General features: G+C 32.0%; 2 protein-coding genes across 3 annotated transcripts; one reads left to right on the top strand and one right to left on the bottom strand.

Annotated features, from left to right (window-relative positions):
• Positions 1-513: 513 nt before the first annotated feature.
• On the bottom strand, positions 514-7,339 carry LOC101253425 (protein tesmin/TSO1-like CXC 2). Of its 2 annotated transcripts, none has more exons than XM_004247627.5 (10): positions 6,808-7,339; positions 5,229-5,389; positions 4,456-5,155; positions 3,424-3,899; positions 3,267-3,338; positions 1,910-2,090; positions 1,720-1,815; positions 1,567-1,633; positions 1,199-1,358; positions 514-1,095 (listed from the first exon to the last, which is right to left on the bottom strand). In XM_004247627.5, exons 1-10 carry the CDS (start codon positions 7,006-7,008, stop codon positions 723-725), a joined length of 2,487 nt encoding a protein of 828 aa, XP_004247675.3. In that variant the 5' UTR covers positions 7,009-7,339; the 3' UTR covers positions 514-722. The 2 variants fall into 2 exon arrangements, with proteins under 2 accessions (XP_004247675.3, XP_010326688.2); XM_010328386.4 differs by having other exon boundaries at positions 1,199-1,343.
• A 12,408-nt stretch (positions 7,340-19,747) lies between these two features.
• LOC101252119 (protein XRI1) lies at positions 19,748-23,787 on the top strand. The gene is made up of 9 exons (XM_010328384.4): positions 19,748-20,058; positions 20,949-21,001; positions 21,089-21,199; positions 21,919-22,058; positions 22,444-22,507; positions 22,591-22,693; positions 22,784-22,815; positions 22,929-23,012; positions 23,150-23,787. The coding sequence occupies exons 1-9, from the start codon at positions 20,039-20,041 to the stop codon at positions 23,422-23,424; spliced, it is 882 nt and encodes a 293-aa protein (XP_010326686.2). The 5' UTR covers positions 19,748-20,038; the 3' UTR covers positions 23,425-23,787.
• Positions 23,788-24,121: the final 334 nt, after the last annotated feature.

Raw genomic sequence — 24,121 nt, 5'->3', positions numbered from 1 at the left:
GGGTAGTGAGCACATAGCCCCCTTCTTACCTTGTGTGAAGATAACAAATATATGGCGCGATTCGTTATATTGAAGAGGGTGGTGTGTATGTACATATTAAAATATATTGAGAATGTATAGATTCATTGTATTGTCAGTGAATATAAGATAAATCCAGATTCGAAAGGATGAGAATTACAGTGAGTCAAAAGATGGGAACTGCAAAAGCAATAATTATGCCCGCCACACTTAGATGTGAATAGAATTTACACAAGGAAAACAAATGATTGGGGAGATGTGTTAAAGAAAAAGGTGTGTACTTGTATAAAGAGAATATAACATGAACAAGCAAGGCATCTATTTGTTGGGCCTTTGTAACATCTTGTTTGAAGGCCCAACTCATATTAGATGTTGCACACAAAATCACTTACTGGTATTTTAAGGGTAGAGTGAACGAAAATCTACCTCAAGAGGTTGTTTCCGAAAGATCCTCAACTCAAGTAGTAAACTAACTAAAGAATATGACACAAGAAGTACATTAACAATTTTTAATTCATTATTAAGGACAAAACAATGTTATTAAGAAACAACAAGGCTATAATACAAGCATAAGGGGGGAGGGGGGGGGGAGGGGGCTCAAAAGGTCCATGAAGGTGTACTAAACTAAACTAATAACTACAACAATAAAGATATTAAAAAATTTCCTTCCAAAATTCACCTACTGAGTTGGATGATGATGATCCTCAAGGATTGGGAGTGAGGGAAGGAAATGAAGGAATGGATTGCAGTATCAACTTGCGGCTGCTTCGACGACTAGGCGAATTCGCAAAGTCACAATGAGGAGGAGAAACTCTCTTCCTGTTGGGAGAAGCTGTCTTAATGCCACTGATTGGAGAGCTAGTCCCTCCTTGTTGGAGTATCTCAGGCATTTCATCTTCTTTAACTGACTCAAATGGTTTCTCAAACTTGGGCTGAGGCTGAGGCTGAGGTTGAGGTTGAAAGAAGTCTGCCCTTCCGACACCTTGGCCAGCAAATATACCAGATGAGGATCCGATAGATAGAAATGATGATCGAGGTGGTTTGTTCTTCAACGAGAAAGGGAGCTGCATTGGTGGTCTAAAAAGCAAAGTTTTTCGTCAGCTAACTTATTAGAATGATAACATGACTTGAAAAAGCATAAAGAAAGAACTTCGCTTGAAAAGTTCAATGATTGACATACCTTCTAAACGCTAAAGGTGTAGCAGGGACGGTGGAATCTGGATTCAGCTCAACATCACTATGTAATAGGTTTTTGTGAGAAGCTCTATCGACAGTACTCTTTTCATACGCATCTGTTTCCTCTTCCTCAGCATCCCCATCTGTGCCTATGAAAACAGAACCTGAATCATAATAGTAGATTTTCAAACTACATTTATATATCACAACAACTGAATGGAACTAAAAAGATGATATGAACTAACGCCAAACCCTCGTTCTTTTTTCTTAGGCATGAGTATGCAATTTCTTTAATCATTCTTTTGGTTTGGGTAGCAGGGAATGTTTAAATTTAAAATCAAGCCATTATCAGAAGTAGCCAAGTAGACTTACCATCTTTTCTGCCGAACGCATTCTTGCATCCTTCACATCTGCAATTAATGGAGCATCCAACCCCTCCCTTCAAGAACAAAAGCAATTACCTATCAGCTGATGTATAAACAAATGCATAACCAATGCAACTTGTAAATATTAAAAAAGAAAGACCTGATAGCATTCACAATATTTCTTCAGACAGCCGGATTTTTTGCAGTTGCATCCTCTCTTGTGACGAGCTGAGGCAGGAGTCTTGCTGGAATCATCCTGCAATGCAATTAAATTGCATGTTTTATATGACTTATCCGCAAGTTCGAAATAACAAATATCTGACAATGAAAGCCAAGAACTTCTTCCTTACCCCTGTTTCAGAAATAGTGTCGGCGTTCCTTATCACTTTAGGAGCAAAAGCAAGAGGGTTTCTTGATTCAATCTGTTTGCGAGTTGCAAGGACAGTATCTTCATGAATAGGCTTGTTGAAGCAGTCTTGACATGCACATGGCTCCACACAGTAGACTCCAGCGGCAAAACATTCACAGTAACTGCATAGAAGTAAAATAGGAATGTTAAATTTGTAGATGGAGTAATCACATTCACTACAGTAACATAATAAAGAATGTTTGGCTGATATAGAGGGTCTATATCTTCTATTAAGGTCTAAATCACATAGATCACAATTTCCGCTTCAACTATGTCAAAACACAGGTGATATCTCAATCCAAAATTATTTTTCTCTTTTGATTTACAACAGATAGTTGGGGTAGTAACCACATGTCCAAGAAGTTTTTCAGCATTTCTCGTCATCTCAAATTCAGAGATGTACGGAAAACATCCAACAAAGAGCTACATCAGATATAATTGGCTCCATCAACACAGAACTGAATGAAAATTGATATGCCCAAGAAGTTTGTAACATGGTAAAAGCACATTTCTCGTCTTCTTTATAAGGTTTGTTTGGTTTCTCTTTTACAAAAGAAATGATCTTGACATAGAACTGCAACTAAGCCAACATTGGATTGCCATTTTCATTTCTCGCATAAATACTACGCACATAACTTATGTGAAATGTATGTACTCCTATTTTATGTGGAATGTGTATGCACTCCTAATAATGACTTCTAGTCTATAGAGGAGGTGGCTACGAGTTTGCCATTGTCGGAGAGAATTTGACGCTGGAGATAGCGAGTTTGTGCCCGGAGAGAGTGTATTTAAGCTCATAGGATTTGAAAGACTCTGAAGGCTCGATAGATGAAGTCATGGAGGGACAGGAGGGTGTCAAATATTTTCTGAATGTGAGAAATGGAGTAGGGTTTTTGAGAGGTTTAAATATTTTTGCATAAATAAACGATACATTTTGATCTGATAAACAGGTGATTTACAGACCAGCAATATTATTTGTCACAAGGTTTATCCAATTAAAAATCAAAGAAATGTTTTATGTTTTACTCCTTATATCCAATCTTTGAGGCATTGAATCAAACGTCTCGACAAAATATGCATATGCACCAACTAAATATGGGGATTATTACTCACTGTATTACAACTTATGTACTTATAGATCTCTACAATTTTCACTAACCAAACAACCCCATAGTTAACCACAAAGAAAAAGGCAAATTAAACAACCGCCGCCTCATCTAAATACTCGATAAGCAACCCACGGCATGAAAATTGAGTACAAACTAAAGATAGCACATAAAAGAAGAAGAATAACTTACAGTTTTAAGCATTTTGATTTCTTACAATTACAGCGCTTGCATGCTTCACCTTCTCCAGGCTCCAATCGACGTCTGCAAAAATAATTTGTAATCAGATAATGGTAGCACAAAAGATTAGAAGAACAAACATGATCATAGGGGAGAAGGATGGACATGCCTCTTTTTCTTTGGACTAGTCTGACTAAGCTCTTCATTATTTACATAACCAGGTGCCAGGCTAGCATCCTCCATAAGAGGTACACTATTCTCAAAAGGTACAATTTCTTGAGAGGTTTCAGGCAGTGATTTACTCATTGATTCTTGACCAGCAACTAAAGGATGAAGACTGACAGCTGAGCCAGGCGTAATTAAAAGCTGTTTCCCAGAAGCATTAGTTTCATGCTTGACAACTTTACCATCTTTCGAAGATGCTGCAAGGGCATTTAAATGCAAGCCAATTCCAGGTAAAATGCATCGTGAAGATTCACTGACCGCCTTATAAGGTACTAGTTGCTTCTCGTTGCAGGCAAGGTTTCCATCAGTGCCTTGCACAGCAGAAGAACCAGAACCCTCATCTACATGCTTTCTTCGAGATCCCACCATCTCAAAAACTAGACAACGTCTTCTCATTCCACGGTATAGAGTAGAGACCATCTAAATAGAAAATCAGTAACAGGTCAAGATCACAAAAATGAAGAACTAAAAAGTCCATGCAAAATATGCTCACAACTAATAAAGATAGCACTGATAAAAACTAGAACAGCCAAATAAACAACTTTAAGATTAGCTAATATACCACTAACAATCATGCTCTATGTTTGACTACTTTCCCCATATTCTATCAATAATGATTGCAATAACCAAGATTTCCTTGAATTGGTGAAAAGCTAAAATATGTTGCATCTCATAGTAATCGGGAACCAGTCAAACGCTTTCAAGCTGTGACAAAGTCAAGGACCCAGACAACTAGAGACTCATAAAATCAGTTCCAAGCTTACAAAATACAAAATAGTTCTCCCAAGCAAACTTGTAGTCAAAAAAGTTGAACACAAGCCGTAACATAGAAAAAGAGATAATTAAAGAAAAAGAAAAGCAGAGAAAATGCTTGGAACTCCAACAGCTGATCAGCCAAAAAAAGTAGTGGCTACCTCATATAATAAAAACAATAAAAGCGCTGCATAATACTAGTATGCAGAATGCAATTCCTCACCTCATTATCAGTTCTTTCACTTTGCCCCACACCTATGCCGTCATTTGTTAGAGAAGAATCAGGTTTCATTTTTTGGTTCTCAGCATATTCATTGACTTGGGTTTCGTCCGCAGGTTGAGTAGACGGTTTCTCTGTTTCACTTCCATCTACACCACATTCGCTGGTACTAGCCTGACCAAAAACTTGCATGTTCTGCATTTCATTTGAAGCAAATCCGAAGTGCCTCAAATTAGGACCTGCTGCTTTAGTGAAAGCCTCAGGGTCACCAGGTGAGTCAAAGATCAGTAGATCAGTAGCATCACAAATCAAATTCTCCCAATCACATCCTGGAGCTTCTTTATTTGGATCAAGTTCATTTTTCCCCTCCGTATTAACTTCACATCTAAGCAAACCTTTTCCAGACATACCTTGTACCAAAGGGACATATGTCACAGAACTGCCTGCAAACTCTGACAAACTCTTACCTCTAAAGCTCCCAGTAGGTAAAGTACTGGGACTATCATTGCACTCATAATTTAGAGTTCGCTCTACGGCAAGCTTTGAGCATTCATTGGATGCTTCAACCACAGAATTCTGAGAACCTAAACTTTCCTTGGGCTCATTTGAGCTATTTACAGCATCTGACATACCTTCATCATTATCAACTTTACCACTGTTATCAGAAGCAAATTCTGGTTTTGATGGATCCGAGAGCAGGTGCCTGGAGAAAACAACAAAAAATAAGCCTGATAGACAATCAACAAAACAAGTGAGAGATAATGAACATTCGTTACCTTCTTAGAAATCTGGATTCCCTTGCGGAGCTGACATGGGGTGAGGTGAACACAGACGGTATAGATCCAAAACTAAGGGTATTGAGTGTCTGGGGAAAATGTGCGGCCTTAACTGGTTTGATGGGGGAAAGATTGTTAAGGAAATTAGAAAAAGGGGACTCCTGCATAGAGGGAAAAAACAGACCTTCAGATTGCAAGAGAGGAAACTAAATGATAGTGATAATTTCATGAACATGTGGATTTCAGAATTTCAACCATGCAGCAATCTAGGCCTTTTCAGAAAAAATATGTTATTTACCTTTATCTGATCCTAATGCAAAAGGAACAAAAAAGACCTCAAGTTAATAATGTGCACAAAAGAAAATGAACTTGGTTCGTTCTTGCTCTTTCCTAAATCATATACTAAAGCAGCTTATTTGCTTTGTTAGTTAACTAGAGGCACATGCAAGCTATCCAACAATACCTGGAAATTAATTAGAGCACCTAATGAGATATAAGAGCAATCCAAGCAAAATAGTCAATTTCCAGCAAAGACATGACTGCACATTTCATTTTATTTTTAACCTTCTTGAAGAAATGAATCCAACATAGCTCAATAGAAATCATGGAAACCCAATCCAAGCAAGATGAAAATGTGGACAAACTTCAATTGGGGATTAGACAGCAGCCAAATGGTTGATTCCGCATAGAATCAAGACAGAACAACCAAGGTAAAACATCACAATGTTTCCAAATACAAAGCAAGGAGAACTATGACACTATAAGGCACAGATGAAGAATCCCAAACAAGAGAAGTGGAAAGGCTAACTGTGCGATAAAGGATAAAAACAGTTAGAAATTAGAGAAAAGATAAGAAAGAAATTCTATTTTACACATGAACTAACACCTACAGCAAGCATCCAAATCAAAAAACTAGTGAAACATGCAAACTTAGAAAATGAAAAAAAGAGACAACATAACCAAGTCTTGAAGCATTCAACACACCAGGAAGATAGCAAATCTAAGAATTCAAGGATAAGGTCAATCATGTTACAATAACACTGAAAACCACCACCAGAAAACACATCTAAACACAGAAATAAAGAGGAAAAAGAGACCCAATTCTCCAAAAAGTGTAATTTCCAATGGATTAACAGAAGCAGAAACCAAATTTCATTCAATTTACTTCAATCCCATCTCCATTTTTCAAAAAAAGTTATTTTCAGCAAGCTTTGGTGCCTACAAATTTTGATCTAACCTCAAAAATAGAACCTTTACAGAAGCAGTGTCTCTCAACAACTGACAGAAAAGGAGAAGAAAGACAAAAAAAAACATGAAATCGAACTATTTAGCAAGATTAACACAACCCCATTTCTCAAAAAACCCAGAACAAAACAAATCAGACATCAACAATCAAAACCCACAACACAACTACACCATAAATTCCAAAAAAAATCAAGAATAAACCAAATCAGTAACTAACAACCAAAACCCTCAAATGAATTAGCCCAAAATCCACTTTCCCCCCAAAACAAAATTCAAAAAATCACCAAAAGATTGAAACTTTGACCACTTTCTGATATCAAATCAGTAAACTTACCTCGAATTTGGAAATGGGTGTTGCGATCTGGCTCTTGTTCCTCTCTGGAGTATCCATCACCACCACCACTCCTCCTCCTCCTCCTCCCCCTTCTTCCCCTTTTACACTCACCTCACTCTTTCTACCTTCTGCTTCTACTTCTACCTCTACATTTTCACTCTCTAAACTCACTTTCTCATTTCCCCCTTCTTTTTTAGACATCTATCTGACTTTTCTATGGACCCTTTGATTTTTTCTCTCTCTATACACACTCACACACGAAAACACACAGAGATACACACAGTTTCCCTCTCAGATAAAGAAACAGACGAAATTCAATAAGGAGCGGGAAGAATGGTGATAAAGAAAGGTGGGATTTTCTCGTGCTGATAAAAGAATGGTGACATCTGCCCCCACCACCCCCAAGAAAAAACCCCACAACCAGAGAAGATGCCACCACAGCTATGTAATTGGATGAATTGGGTGAAAAACAATAAGCAGAGTACAAAAAAAACAACAAATATAAAAGAGGAAGAGGGAAAAAAAAAATAAAGTACCAAAAAGTAACGTACAAATACAAATTTATTGACCAAATCTTCCCCTTTACTTTTATTACTTTGTAAAAATACTTATGACTCTCCCACTTTTTTTTTTTTCCCCTCTTGTGGTCCTCCTAAGGCTAGGATGGGGTTAATCGGAGTATACGATAAATGAGAATTTATATAGTTAATTTTGATATGTTTTAGGTTGAAGAGTAATTATTATTATTTATTTGTTGTTGTCGTGCGGAAAAAGTAAAAAACATGTGAAAATATTAGTGTATATTCTCTAATGACAATTATTTGCTTATGATACATTAGTGTTGTTCTAAAGGGGTATAGTTGAAATTTAGAGTATACGATAAATTAGTATTCTTATAGTGAATTTTAGTTTTATGATTAAGGATTGAAGTGGGTGGTAATTATTATTTTTGGTGTTGTTCTCTGGAGTAGGAAAAACATGAATTCCATGAGAATATCTTTGAATGACAGTTGTTTGCTTATGGTACATTAGTGTTGTTCTCGAGGGATATAGTTGAAATTTAGAGCATACGATAAATTAGTATTCATATAGTCAGTTTTAGTTCTATGATTAAGGATTGAAGCGTGGTAATTATTATTTTTGTTGTTGTTCTCTGGAGTAGGAAAAACATGAATTCCATGAGAATATCTTTGAATGACAGTTATTTGCTTTACGAAACATTAGTGTGATTCTTGAGGAGTATAGTTGAAATTTGGAGTATACGACAAATTAGTATTCATAGTCAAATTTAATATAATTAAGGATTGAAGCGTGATTTTTATTATTTTTGTTATTACTGTATGGAGTAGGAAAAACATAAATCTCACAAGAATATCTTTTAATGTCAGCTATTTGCTTATGAAACATTAGTGTGGTTCTCGAGGGGTATAGTTGGAATTTGACGTATACGACAAACTAGTATTTATATAATCAATTTTAAATTAATTAAGAATGGAAACGTGGTTATTATTATTTTGAATCCCACAAGAATATCTTTGAAGGCTAGCTATTTGCTTATGAAACATTATTGTGATTCCGAGGGTAGTTTAATTGGAATTTGGAGTATACGATTAATGAGAATTCATTTAGTTAATATTAATATATAATTAGACATTAAAGCGTAATTATTATTATTATTATTATTATTTAATTTTTTTTGTTGGTGATTGGGATAGAAGAAACAAGAATCACACTCAAAAAATCTTATTGTATGTCTTTTAGTGCTAGTTATTTGCTTATAAAACACTAGTGTTGTTATCGTGGTATAGTTAAGTTGGAATTTGAAGTGTATGATAAATGAGAATTTATACGATCAATTTTAATATTAATTAGAAATTAAAGCGTAATAATTATTATTTGTCGTTATTATTGTTTGGGGTAGGAAAAATAAGAAACGCTTGAGAATTCTATTGTACATATTTTAATGTCACTTTTTCTTAGAAACATCTATGTTATCCTCGCTGGTACTTTAAATGAAGTATGTCATAATTGAGGACTAATATGTTCAAGTTTAACATATTAGAGATTGAAGTGTAATTATTATTATTATTATTATTATTTTATTATTATTATTATAATTATTATTATTATCATCATCGTGATCTGATATAAAAAAAATCGCGAGAGAGTCCTAATGTAATGTTAGCTATGAGACATCCGTGTTGTTCTCGTGTAGATAGTTTAATTGTCGCAATTTACAATTTTAATCTTAAAAATTATAAATTTTATATTAATTACCTCAAGATTATAATGATTTATTTTTTTACCTCATTATTAATTATGTAAAAATGTGGTAACTTGTTGTTTTCTTTGATAATAATCTTTTAAAAATATTTTATATTATTAATAGTTGTAATTAAAAAAAAGTAGCATTTGATTTTGCTTTGCTTTAATATCATAAAACCTGCAGGAATGAGTCAAAGATTGTTAGAAAAATAAATATATATATTTATATATAAATCAGTTTCTATTTTAATGCCTAAGAATTTTAGGAAGGGATGAAGTTTTAAATTTCAGTTATGCACTTTTGTGGGCTATTTTTGCTGTTAGTTTTATTATTATTTAATCCGGTAATTATAGTGAGAGGGCGGCAAAATTTAATTTTTAATATTGCTTCAATTAGTTGATTAAATACATAATTTCCTATTTTTTTTTTTATGACTCTTTATTGCACTTATTACAATGCCATAAATCGCCCTAAAGAAAAATGACTATTTTGGGTTCATAAAGTCTTGTCTCAACAATGCAAAGTCCTAAATATTCCACTTAATTATAACATGCAAAATGACTATTAAGGTAAATAAAAAATACTCTTATTTTATAGACAATATGTAAAATTAAGATTTATGTATATATATTTTTTTAAATTTTACTAAACATATTTCTATTGCATTTTATTTTTTATTAAAATTAAAATATAGTTGAAATTCATCTCTAATTTTTTTATTGTATTAAAAAAAATTCATGTTATTATAACCGCAAATCTTTTTAAACGCATATGAAATGAATATAGTGCTTTACATACGTGGTTCGTCATTGTCGATTTTGTGACACATTTTAATGAGATCCCATTTTTTTATATTTTCTCTTATCATCATACATTGATTTTTTTTTTTTGGTAAAAATATAATAAATAATATTTGATTATTAAGAAAGAATGAACATTATGTATAATGAAATGGATCGCATTTTGTCCTCACATAATGTTTTACAACATTTTTTAAATTTAGAAGTCATTTTTTGGATATGTTTTCAAGAAAATTCTTATGTTGCTTATATAGTTTATTTTTCTCATTATCATACATTAAATGCTTATAGTAAAAACAAAATAAATAATATTTGATTATTAAGAAATAATGAACTTGGCGTATAATAGATTTATTTTTACAGTAAATCATTGAATTCTTGAACTTAATTTAGAATGAATTATTTAATTAAAAAAATTACAACGAATCATAGACATACATTGTACTTTTTGTATAATGATTATTTTTCTTATCTAAATTATATAAATATGATACATAATTAGTAAGATACATTGATATTGATGTAATAAGGATTAACCTTTATTAAATCTCAATATATTATTCAAATTAATAAATATTAATTTATCGATAAATAAATATCTACAAAATAATATTTCCTGATCTTACCTATATCAATTTAGTGTAATTTTAGTGTATTCCAATTTTAGGATGTTCCCACTTCTCAAAAATAGCTGTTGAAAGTAATTTACGTATTGAGCAAATTCACATTTTAAAACATTTTTTAACTCTAACTTTATATTTAACTTGTTCATAAGTTTTTTTTTTCTTTTGGCTAACTTTGTTTAATAACTCTAATTTACATTTGTCCTTGAGACTTTAGAGTCATAATTAATGTTTATCACGTATATAACTTTTTAATACTAAATTATTGATCAAAATAAAGCAATTGAAAGCAATCAAGGTGTTGTAACTTGTAACAATGATATCAAATAAAATGGATCATAATTTAATTGTGCCTATATTTTACATGGATAAAAGTGAATTGACTAACGAAATCGATAGTAAAAAAATCGATCAGAGTAAATGATACTCCACTTCAGAGTTCAATTTCCTGGGAGAACTTCAATAATTTTATAATAATTTACAAGAAATATTTCACATTAATGTATATCTTCATTATATTTGACGTCAAAGTACAATTCAACAAAAAATGACTTAAATTTTCATTTTTTAAAATCACATTTACCCGTATTCCCAATGATCAAATAGAAAATTTTATCTACTTGAGAAATCTTTTCCAACTCATTAAAATATGATAAATTAAAAAAATATAAGCTCATTTTAACACATAATTTCCCTCCTTTGGAAAAATACAAAAGAAAAGTATTGTCCACTAACTTTTTTTTTTCTTGTTATTAAAAAAAAAAGGAACTATTCTTATTCTTACCTTGAAAGAGAAGTTACCAAATGATAATTAATAAAGTCACGAAAAAATGCATTAAAATGATAAACGTCATAAATAAATACTCTCGTGACTTCATTGAAAACTACATAAATTAATAAAATAAAAATAAAACTTTGGCGCCCATTTTATTTTCAAATAAGAAAAGTTCACCTGTTCTAAGCTAACAACTTGCTTAATCATTGAACCAAAAATAGTCATGTAGGTCCATTACATATATATATATATATACTTCAAAATGCTTTTTAGGAGGGAAACTTTTTTTTTTTTTTTTGTATTTTATTAAATGAAATATATACATATACATATACATATATATTTTTATAGTGATATAAATAAGCGGTAGTCGATGTTTGAAGGGCAGATAAAAAATCGCATGTATCATTCGAATTCAATAATTTTAACTTTGACTCTTGGTATAAGGGATTCTTTGAGTTGGTAGTTAGATTTTGTCACTATAAAAAATTATAAATAAAAATATTTTTGTGACATGCAAGTAATGACAGTTCTATATAATTTGTTTAGCTAAAAACTTAATAATGAAATGAATTATTACCTGTCAAATGGTACAAATATACCAACTTATATATATGATCATAAAAATGACCAATCATTGTCTATTCAAGAATTAATCCACACAACAAATGATTTTCTGGTCTTATGGTTAGGCATTTGAATTTCTGTCGAACTTTTGACCTGGTTTTTATTTTATTATTTTCATATTCTTTTAATCGCGATTAGCTTAAATTTGTGTTGCATAAGTATCATTTAATAAAAAAAAATATTTTCAAAGCTCATACATAATTCGTTTTTTTTTTGATAACGGATGATAATAAAATTCGATTCAAGGATCTATGATTAATAATAACTATTGGTAATACAAAACATATAATTTGTTAAATAATCATAATTTATATGGAAATCAATCTTTTTATGTATAATATATATATATATATATATATATATATATATATATTCTATGTTCTTTATAACAATATTTTGTTATACTAATAAAATAAAAATTCTAACAAATAATATTGTTATATAGAAATGTGACCGCATATCATCTATGTATTATCACCAGACATGTAAAAATATCTAGTCTTTTCGTTGCAAACATTTCAAAGCAATAGTAATTTTTTTTTCTCTTCAAAATTTCAAGATAATTCGATACTGATATAATCTTTGTCCTTAGGATAACCACTTCGATAGTATATCCTTTATATATTAATATCTAGTATCTTAGTTCCTGTTAGGTTGTGGAGCTTGATTAATACATATAACTGTTTACGCGGTTTAATCTCCGCAGTGAGGTTGCTAGGGGGTTATGGTGGGCAGGAGCCCCCATCCGAAGGAGGGGTTCGGGGCAGCGCCCCGATCTAAATTTTTGGCTTTACTATTTATTCTCTGTAACCAAAATACTCTGATTTATTAATATATATACCCCACCGCCGTGGAAGTTTACTCACGGGGTGTTATCACGAAATATTGGTTTCTATCTTTCTCTCTCTTTCTCTTGAAAGTTCTTGTGTTCTAATTCATCAAGTGTGTGTGTGAATTCGATCCTAACAGTTCCAACAAGACACTAGTTCTTTTTTTCCTTCAAACTTCCAAGATGATCCGCAATTACTATAATCTCTGTCAAAGTCTCTATCCTCAGAGTGAACACTTTGTGCGCACTGAATATACTTTTCATTGTTTAATAGCCAACAAATCACTATAAACCGCACCAGGCATCAGACAAGCACTATGTGACAAATTCAACTTAGAAGGCATTGAAGGGGATCGATCTCGAGTGATCAAAACCAATCAAGTCCTCCCAAAGTTCATACACTAGTTTTTACCACGTAGTTTGTCAAGTAAAAGGTCCCATACTACAACTTTTACCCTATGCAACATGTTAATCAGTCGTAGTGTAATAATATCACAATGTACCTTATATCAATCATATATTAATTAAGTAGTGTACAATATAAAACTTTCTAGTTTTCTTCGTAATTGTCAGTAAAAAAAAACTAAACGTACTTTATTATTTATTGTTACAATTTTTTTCTGAACCATTAGTCATGATGAAAGCATATATATGCTTCATCAAAGTTTGGTTCCACATTTTATACATATAAAATCAACACAGTACATTTTGTTGGGAACTTCACATAAATTTTATTTTATTTTAAAAATAAATAGTCGAATGTCTTCAAAGGGACATTTCACATCAATGTTGTTTGGATCGATTTTCGTGCATTTTAATTAATTTTATTAGATATATTTTCATCTCTCACCAGCAACATATATTAGATAATTCTATCTACCAAAACTTAGACATAGAAAAAATCACTCTAGTATTTTTTTTTCTCCGTAGAAAAACACAAGAACCATATGTTTTCACCTTTATCTTTTCAATTTGTCAATATTATCTCCTCCGCTTTTAATAATATTGAATGTGGTCCTCTTTTTATAATATTAAAAAGTCATGTGTTGATCACGTGATTTTTCCAAGTGGCTTAAAAGTCTTGGTAACAAAGTAAAAGTCACACTTGTAAGTAAGTCTGTAAAAATTGTTATACCAACTCTATTGACATTTGTACTTTCACACATTCTCTAGTAACTCCAACTTCCTTTGTTATCATTGTGTCCACATCATGCGTAGTCTCCCCATGTGACTCAATTCTCTTTTTATTTAATCGTAACGATGTTATTCATATCAATTTACATGCACGTTAATTATTCATCGAGATCGATACTAATGTTCTTATGTTCAAGCCTTAGATAGATGTATATAACATTAGAATCTTAATTTTCATCCGCTTCCTTGATTGTAATGCCATATGTTCATTTTAGATTGTATTTCCAAACAATCGTAAACAATGCCTCGTGGTGTGGACACTATAGGGTTTTCAATCCTCTATGGTGCACCCTTATAGGAGAAAGAATATATATATATATTCTACGTAAAAAAAAAAACTACTCAAATATTAAGAAATATTAGATCAGAACTCAATAAGTAAAGTTAAGAATCTTATGAATTCATTAAATTTAAATTTTGATTTCGACTTTCAAAATGTGTGCAAACTTTTTTTTACCAATTAATTATCATTGTATGCATGTATGTAGTAGAATCTTGTAAAGTTGGATGAAATCAGACAAGTAGTTGTACTTTCTATTAGTATATAATATCGTATATACAGTATATTAGTATAGTATATGATATGTTGAGGTCTAATTTTGTATTAATTTATTACTGAGCTGTATCTTCATTTCAATGACTTTTTTGGTAAAGGTCCAATTAATTAAATCTTATTAATTAATAGTTGACTAATTGAATAAGACTCCAAACTTTAGGATTAGATTTGAATATTTGATCCAAGTACAAGTTGCATATAGACAAATTAAAAGGGTAAAGTTAACTATTAATACAAAATATTAATATTAGTTTAGTGCAAGGTTCTAGGGTATGGTTTACTCCAAAACAAGCAAGGACAATTTATTTGCATTTTTTTTTTTTGGTCCTATTGACAAGGATTGGAAAATGGGTTTTTTTGTCTGGCTTTTGTTCTTCAATGTGAAGTGGGGCTAAGAAACAATTAATTTTGAGAAAAGTTTATAATAATGTCCAAATAGAAGATGATATTATCACCACATAAATTTGTCTAGCATGTAAACTCTTTCATTTGTCTAATAATAAGATTTTATACTAAAACTTTTTTCTTTTTGTTTGTTGTTGACTATATACATGATTGTAAACGAATCTACTTAATTAATTATAATCGTTTATTCACATTGTACTTTCATTTTTTTTAATAACTTGTTTTAATTTATTGTTCTTAAAACGAAGATATTTTAGAAATAATATTTAAGATATATACAAACTCTATGGTTCGATATCTCAGTATGAAACTATATATATATAAGTCAAAGATTTGTCTAGTATTTTGGTTGTCTAGGTTACTCTCGTGGACTTTTGAATTAGTAACAGAAAGAATTTCTTTTTACGAGTTAATTACTTAGATATATTTTAGTTTGCAATATCACGTATTTTTATCAAATTTTAGTATGTTCAAATATGTTCAGATACATTCAGATAAATATATATAGGGTCAAAAATAATATGTGAAATTTGTTCTAGATACATAGTGAATCTCGCTCGCCTCCTTCGCTTTTCTCTCATCTCACTCGCCACTCTTTCATGTATGTATCCGGGATATTGAGCGTATCTAGGGCGATTTACATGTATCTGAAATGCATACAAATCTCGCTCGCCTCTCTTCCCATCTCAATCGTCTCTTTCTCATCTCGCTCACCACTTTCTCATTTATCCAGGATACATATATCTAGAGCGTATCTAGGGGGGTTCAGATGTATCTGTGATGCATACAAATCTTGCTCACTTCTCACCCATCTTACTCGTCTCTCTCCCTTATTTTTGTACATTTAATAACAAATATACATGTATCTGAATGTATTTTATTTGTGTTTACGTGCCTCCACCGTGACAAATATCATACTTAAGGTCAGGGGCGGAGACACGTTAGGTCCAGGGTGTTCACCCGAACACCTTCGACAAAAAAATAATACACGATATATAAAAGTTAAATTTTCTGTATTTCTATAGATGGATATATTTTGGACTCCCTCAATAACAAATAAAATTAAATGGCTCAATGATAAGACCCTTGATTATTATGTTACACGTCCCAAATTTTGAATCCCCGCAACAACATTTATTTATTTTCTTTATAATATCAATTTATTTACCTCTCGAAAGAAAATCATGAATCCGCCACTGCTTAAGGTGAGAAGCTGGTAGAAGGAGAGGCAAATATGAGACAAAACGGTAGGGGACTTTCGTGGAAAAGTAAACAAAAATTGAATAACAAATGTAAGACGACTTTGATACTTCAATGGTACTTGTGTTATATTATTGGGTTATTGTTTTGATTTTAATTTTTTTTTTAAATTGAGTTATTGAATAAATTAACAATTCATTAAGGTTGTAATCATTTATTTTCTACCTTTATATAAATATTAAATATTAATATCAATACCTTATTGGTAGTTTCTTTGCTTTTTAATCTTCAATTCATAATATTATTCTAGTTTCTTTTTTAAATCTGTGTTACTATTATATAGTTTTTCTTTTCATGTTAATCAATAATATTTCTATTTTATAAGCATTGGTAAAGTTAGATTATTGAAGAAATTATATATTTATTTTATGAATACTTTCTTATTGATTAAATTGTAAATTGAGATTTGTTAAAAATCAAAGATTATAAATCAAGAACCTATTAAAAAAATCTTATTATTTTAATTATATTAATATATCAAATGTAGAGACCAAACATTATTAAATTAAATTAACGTAATACATAAAATCAAATCGAACTAAACTAATGCATTAAACCAACCCTATACTCTAGGATAAGGTTAGCTAGAATTCTTTAATGCCCTTTTGTTCCTCATTGATCTCACATCTCTGGACCAAACTTCTTTTTCCTTTTACAAAAGGTTTTGGGGGTTTGTCCATTTCTGTCAGATTTGTGCTTATAGTAGGTAGTAAAATATACTATTTATTGTTCTTTACATGCAATATTACAATTTATTTAAGTGTAAAGTATTAGTATTTCATAAATGCAGTATAGCACTTTCATTTGTTCACAAGAGATCACATTGCTCCAAATCTCATATTTCCATAAAGGAATCATAAGATATTCTGATAGTATCATAATTTCACCCATTCTTTGATTAGTGTTTGGTTTCTAAAGTAGGAAAGGGACAGAAGAGGGAGGAAGGAAAGAGAAATAAAAAATATTTATTTCATATAGTTGGAAATATTACTTGTAGTAATATTTGATTGTCTTTTTTGTTAGTTGTATTTATGATGTAGAAATGAAGACATCACAAAATAAATGTTATTGAATATGACATTTACCTTCAAGGAAGGGGGTGTGATTGGGATGTGGAGGAGGACTCATTTACCCTTAATTATGGTATATCGGTATAGGATTCGAGCACTGAATGTATATTTATAGAAATCTTTAATCGAACATTTTTTAACCTAACTCAACTTTCATGCATGCTTAATGCTTCATTCGCTCGATAACAAGTTCATGTAGAAGATAATACAAAACTGTCGTAAAACAAGAATTAACTCATGTATTTGACTTTGATATCATAATAAATGTATGTATATTATCTAAAACCGTAAAAGGAGACAAAATGTCAATCTACCCGTTGGTGTAGGACTATTATATTTTCTTTTTAATGTTACAGCGAGAATCTGAATTAATCGGGAAAGTGAATGTGATAGGGTAATGATTATAAGAAAAGAATGAAGAAGTAGATGGCATTTAAAGTTGCTTATTTAGCTTGAAACTTGAATAGTGTAAGGCCCATTTGTGGTTATGTTAGGTAAGGAGCCACTCTATTGTTGTTTTTAGCTTTGCCAAACAAAATGCTAATTCATAAGCTATACTATATAGTTGTTGAATAGTTAATAGCACATTAGATTAAATTGGATAAATAAAATTTAAAAATATTGTGTGGTTGTGGGGGTGGGTGAGTGGGGGTGAAGAAATACATTGACTAAGGTTCCATATAGTCACTTTAAGTCCACCTAAGATTAAGGGACTGTTGAGATAAAGTCAAAATATTTCTAAACAATTAATGACACAAATTTCTTAAAATTAAATTAAAAAAGAAAGACCAAAATATAAAAATAAAAATTGAAGTGTGGGGAAATATTAGGCAACTTACTTCCATGGATCCTACTTCTTTATTTTATTTTATAAAATATAAACACCTCGATAGTCAAATATTTATATTGAAGTTTGATTAAATTTAAATTTACGTTGAAAATCTCATTTGAAGGGATAAATGCTCTCCAACAAAGATAGGTGACTTCGTATTCAGAAAAATTCAAATTCAAGACTTTTAATTGATAAAAAAATACTTATCACTTCTTACGACTATTTTTGATAGAGTTATAGATATATAAATTTGAAACCAGGGATATCTATGGTTGATATTTCATTTAAAATATTGGAGTTTGTTTATTTGTTGAGATATTTTCAAATGTGGGGAAGATCAAACTCAATATTCCACCAACAAATACCTACCTTTAGTTTCTTTTGAAGTTTAGGCCACACTCATCCTAGTATATTGTTTTATAAAATGTTTAGCATAAAGTATAAAATTCTGCATTAGTATAGATAGTTAATATTATATTAAAAAAATTAGGTGAATTTAAAATATAAATTTAACAAGTTAATACTTATTAGGTTTTTATCATCAAAATGATAAGTGCCTAGAAATTTCTATCCTTCAACGTTGTTAAATGGACAGGATAGAGATAAATTTAGACAGCTTAAAATGAGTTAAGTTAATATACGATGAATTATTGATCTGAAATGGATTAAAATGTGACTTGTGTTAAAAAGATTCACATTTTCATTGCATCATTTGACTACTGATTAGTACAAATTAATTAGCAAAATCATCATCATTGTCACAGACTAGGAAAATTAACTATTTCATCTTGAAGCCAACAAAAAAAAAAAGTTTCATCATACATAAGTACTTTGCTTTGCAAATGTAAAATAGATAAATATAAATAATCAATCTATTTGAAAGGATAACTTTCACGTATAGTAAATACAAAATTTATATTTATATATTATAATAAAGTTTGCATAATTGCGCTCTATAGCAAATATATATATGTATAATTCGCTATACATATACAATTGAAACGAATTATATAAAACGAAGTGTATAAAACGAGAAAGAGAGAAATTATATACAATTTGAATTTATATAAAACGAGAAAGAGAGAAAGGCAAAAGAGACACGAGCAGGGAAATATTTGTAATGTATAATTAAAATTGTTTAGAACGATTATATACAATTTGAATTTGTATAAAATGAGAACGAGAGAAAGGCAAAAGAGACTTGGAAAGAGGATATACAATTGAATCGAATTGTATAAAACGAGAAAGAGAGAAATTATATACAATTTAAATTTGTATAAAACTAGAAAGAGAGAAATACAGAAGAGTCTTGGGCAGGGAAATACTTTTATTGTATAATTATAAGTGTATACGACGAAAATATATGTATTTATATGTGTGTATACAATTTTCTTTCGCTTTATACAATTAGAAACACAATTTATACAATTTTATTGTACAGAGCGAGAGAGACGAGCGAGAATATGAGGAAGAGAGGGACTGACAGACAGTTTACTATGAAACACAAATAAATCAAACGATAATTATTATATTTATTTTATATTATCAGTTTGTCATTCTATATGATTATCCCTTTCAAATGCGCGAGTTTATGTCTATGGCACAGGCCCATTAATGCTCATTTCTGATCCAACCTGACCCGACCCGACCTCTGTACACTCCACGCACCACCCACTAATATCCGGTTTGTTTTACACGTAGTCAAAGCATTTTCTTTTTTTTCTTTTTAATGTTCTGCCAAAACTGCTAGTGTTTTTATTGCTAGTTTCCATGGTTTAGTGTATATAAAGAAGAAGAAAGAAGACAACTTTATTTTATTATTACAGTATGATCTGTATTTAACGGCTATTCTTTTTGGTCTTAAAGTATAAAAAGAAAGAGAGATTTCGACCAGTCAAACCATTTTCTGCTGCCCCTTTTGATTTTTTTTTTCTCTCTAGGTTGCAGAAAACATTCAGTATCTCTTCAAACTAACATACCCCTTATCTGAGAAAATGAATTTTAATCCTGAAAGGTGATTCCTTTTTACTTGTTTTCTCATGGGTTGGTTTGTTCTTGAACTGTTTTTGTTGTTTTATGGACTTTTTGATGGTTGATTAGGATTTTTGGATACCCATTTTGGTAGGGTTTGGTGGGGGTTTGATGTTTTAGGACAGAAATGGTCAAATGGGAGATGGGTTTTGCTTTTCTTGCTCTAACTGAGAGTGATGAATCAGTTTTGGGGGTGGTGGTGGTGGTCTCATTTTAGTTTATATGTTTTTTGCAATCTGTTTATTTTTTCCTGATTTGTTACTGTATATGGATGGTATAGATACACTTCTTAGTGTTTTGAGTGAAAGGACATTGATTTTGAGTGCTTAATATTTGTTCTAGAAGTTCTTTCTAGTGAAGAACATCATGTTGATTCTGTGCCCAATTGTTTGTGTGTAGTTTCTATAGGTTTATGTGATGTTGTTGCTGTTACTGTCTTTCTAGAATTGGTTTTACTTGCTTAGATTGTGATACTGATCATTAGATCTGATGTTGTAGGGCTACTTATGCTTGATACAATAACACCAATTTAGCTAGTATAATCCCACGAGTGAGTTATGATTTGGTGGGGTGTACGTAGAGAGGTTGTTTCCTAGGCTCAAAGTGCTTTTGCTCTATTTTCTTTGCGAATTATTTACTGGTTCATTTCCGGATTTCGTTAAGGCCATTTCTTGGTGACAATGGTTTGTGCATTTCTGTGAATACCGATGAATGATGGGTTCTACTTTGCTGTCATTAAACCGTTTAGCTAATTAATGAGTACAATGTGGCAAATCCCTCGTGGATTTTCCGACATTTTGTGAGGCTACTTTGGTTTATGTTATTTCCTAGAAATGAATGCACTGAATAGATTCCGTGTTTCGCTGTACACAGTGACATGTGGAAATGGCGTGACAGTTACTCTCTTGGAGATGATCCCGATATTGGTAAGATCTGTTTACCTCGTTCTGATCTGTAAAGAATAATACCATGTCCAACTTACTGATGAGAAATGTGTTTGGCCATGTGAATAGATATATCTGATTGCTTGTTGAGCAAAGGTGAAGATATTTCCTTTATGTTTGACGATGAAAGAACTCCAGTTAAGTCTTGTGGAGAGTTGACTTACCATGGTAGCAGCTACGGTAAGACGATACTGCATCCTCAACTCTCATAAAGTACTCACAGCTTCTCTTTTGCAGTTCTATTCAGCATTTTACTTCCGCTTTCATGAAATATGCTTGTTTGATTATGATTTGGCCAAACTTATATTCACTCTAGAATCATATCAATTAATCTGCATTTGCCTATCTAAAAACCAGTTTATATTATGTTTGTGTTACTTGAATCAATGTTGCTTATGGGATGAACATGCACCTGCGTGTACTTCGTTCCGTATTAGACTTGGTTTTATGTATTTTTGGGAGTGCATAATGTGATGGCTTCTTGGCTAACCTCTATTTGAGTTGGTCTGTTAAGTCGTATTTGCTAAAAAGATTACCTTCACAGGAGGAAGTAACAAGCTAAGTTGCTTGGACTCTTCACTTTTGGTGCCGCACCCGAGGACGAGTTACATAGGTGGCAAGGCCCCTTGTGCCTCAACTCTTAAGCAAACTATTGCCTATTTATGCCTTAATCAAGAGTGTCTAGTGCACTATTTATGGCGTTGAAAACTAAAATTGAGAGATAACAATGACGAGTATTTTTAATCCGCTTTTCATGAAGGCATTTACATAAATATTTCTGGCCAGAGGATACTTTAAGTGCCTATATGTCCACTTGAATTTGGGTGCTTTATGACGTTGTTGCTATATTTTTATTTACAGTTATAATTATTTTCCGTATCTCACTTTAGTACTTACAGAAAACAATGACAAGGAGACACAGAGATACAATGAGTCATCCTCACAAGTGAAAAGGCGCAGAATGCTTCAGTTTGATACAGAAGCAGCAGATGCACCACTTAGCAACGAGGAACTATCATCATCATTTCTAAATTCACAGGTAGGCTCCCATGTACTGTCACATCTTTGGGTTGCGCCACTTGATATATTCTTATTTGTCTTGGTCTCTCGTGTTATATCGTAGAACAATTCTGGTTATAGCCCTTTTGGGGTTCACCCAGAGCATATTCGAGTCTCTATTTCTCACTGTAGGATTGTCCTATCAATTCATGTTATGAAACAACAGATTTTAGAACTAGTATCCTCGACTGTTTTAATTGCTCAATTAATTAGTGTCTGGTTTGTTACTTAAGATGCCTCCAATTTAAAGTCCTTGTAAAATTTGTTGTAAATTTGAACAAGCTGATTGATTTTGGACTTCTGTCATTCCAAATCCTGCACCTTTTTAAAAATTAAATGATCTTTGTATTTGTTCCATGTTTTAGGAGACTGACACTTCTGTTGATGAATTCATCTCTGAAATGTCACAGTGGGTTTCAGTATTTTCAGGTTTGTTCCCTGTTCATATCTGCTCTTCAACGGATATCTACCAATTGCATCTATAAGCTCACATAAAATGTTTTTTTTTTCAGAGGACATATCTTCATCTGGTAATGAGGGGCTCGATCAGTCATCTGAAGGATGGGTTGCTAGTTGTTTAAACGATTCTCAGATGCATGTCAGCCTTGAGGATATGTATGTTTTAAGCTTTTGCCTAAAAACTTCTATCTTTTTCGGAAAGTATTAAGAAAACCACTTCAATCTGACAATATTTTTTGGAAACAGCGCTGCCTCTGATATTCAGTTCGATGTTTCAGGTTAGTGACACATCTTTGCTAGAATTTAGTAGCTTTTTTCCCTTATCGATTTGTGCCACAAGGTGCTCATTATCCTCTCCATCTCTTCCTCAACTTTCTGTTTCTCTGTGCAGAGATTTGCAACACCCCACGTGAATGTGAATCTAATGTGGTTCAAGAGCGCCCTGTACAGACTCGTAAAAATGTTGTTTTCAAAGGTATTTTTCTTCCTGTTTTGTCATGGATGATGTTTCATTACAGAATTTTGCCTCAGTATTAGACACCACCGTAGAGAACTCGTGGAGCCTTGTCTCATATGTGAGCTAAACTTGTTTCACTTCTTCACCCTCACTAGGTAGGAGATCATATATGCGGGCTCCTACAAAAGCTGCTTCCTCTGTTGTCTATCCATTTTCTTTTGTTAAACCGTGTGGCGCCCAAGGAGACGTGACTCTGAAAGACATAAACCAGAGGATACGCACCCCAAAATTGAAGACACCACAGAATGTTGAAGACCCCTCGGTTGCATACCCAAAGTCTGCTTTCTCTGGTAAGCCTGTTGTTGGAAAGACCACAATTCCAACAGAAGGAGGAAAAGGCAGCATAACCATAATGAGGACAAAGGGATAATTGTTTGAGCAATTAGTCTCTTTTGTTTCGAGGTTTTGCTCCATTTCTTTTGGAGTCGGATATCCTCAGCTTTTCCGAGGGGCCTTGGAGAGTATACATGCTTTCCGGTTGGCATCATCCTTGTAGCTCATACCGTGATGTCACTTATGCATACTTGAGTGCCCCCTCTTGTTGCCGTATACTGTGCTTTAGACATGGTACGGTCAACGTACTAGTTGTAGTATTGTAGTTTATCCGCGGAGATCCTCTTATAATTTGACTGTACAAAACCTTTCATTACTGTTGCTATTTTATTAATTTTAGAAAAACCTTTTGTTACTCTGGCATCTTATAAGCTATTCAATGAACATTTATGTTGCAGGAGTTCACTTTATAGCGGCAAATTGCTACTATAATTTTGATATCTATCACCAAATTGCAACCATTTTGTTCTTTTGAGTAGTGATGATAATGTGCAACTCTTGTGATGATTAGTGGGTAAAAATACACCTAATTATCACTTTTATCATTTTCTCGTGAGTTTCATATTGGAACTATTCGTTTTTTCCTTTTATTAAAAAGAGGGATTATAGTGAAACTCTGGGTGACAACAAACACTAGTTAGCTTCTTCCAATTGCTTAAGCTTTTGATGGATTAAGTTATCAGTGTTCGTGCAAGTATAAGTAGACTTAAAAATAGTTGAGATGCGCGAATGTT

This window comes from Solanum lycopersicum, chromosome 9, assembly GCF_036512215.1.
Source record: "Solanum lycopersicum chromosome 9, SLM_r2.1".
Classification (NCBI taxonomy): domain Eukaryota; kingdom Viridiplantae; phylum Streptophyta; class Magnoliopsida; order Solanales; family Solanaceae; genus Solanum; species Solanum lycopersicum.
This window is presented reverse-complemented; position numbering and strand designations above follow the sequence as displayed.

Coding starts and splice junctions, on each gene's coding strand:
- LOC101253425 (XM_004247627.5), bottom strand. CDS start 7,008: ATGTCTAAAAAAGAAGGGGGAAATGAGAAAGTGAGTTTAGAGAGTGAA. Junction 5,390..6,807: donor CACCCATTTCCAAATTCGAG/GTAAGTTTACTG, acceptor CCCTCTATGCAG/GAGTCCCCTTTTTCTAATTT. Junction 1,359..1,566: donor TGCGTTCGGCAGAAAAGATG/GTAAGTCTACTT, acceptor ATTATGATTCAG/GTTCTGTTTTCATAGGCACA.
- LOC101252119 (XM_010328384.4), top strand. CDS start 20,039: ATGAATTTTAATCCTGAAAG. Junction 21,200..21,918: donor TTACCATGGTAGCAGCTACG/GTAAGACGATAC, acceptor TAGTACTTACAG/AAAACAATGACAAGGAGACA. Junction 23,013..23,149: donor TAAAAATGTTGTTTTCAAAG/GTATTTTTCTTC, acceptor CACCCTCACTAG/GTAGGAGATCATATATGCGG.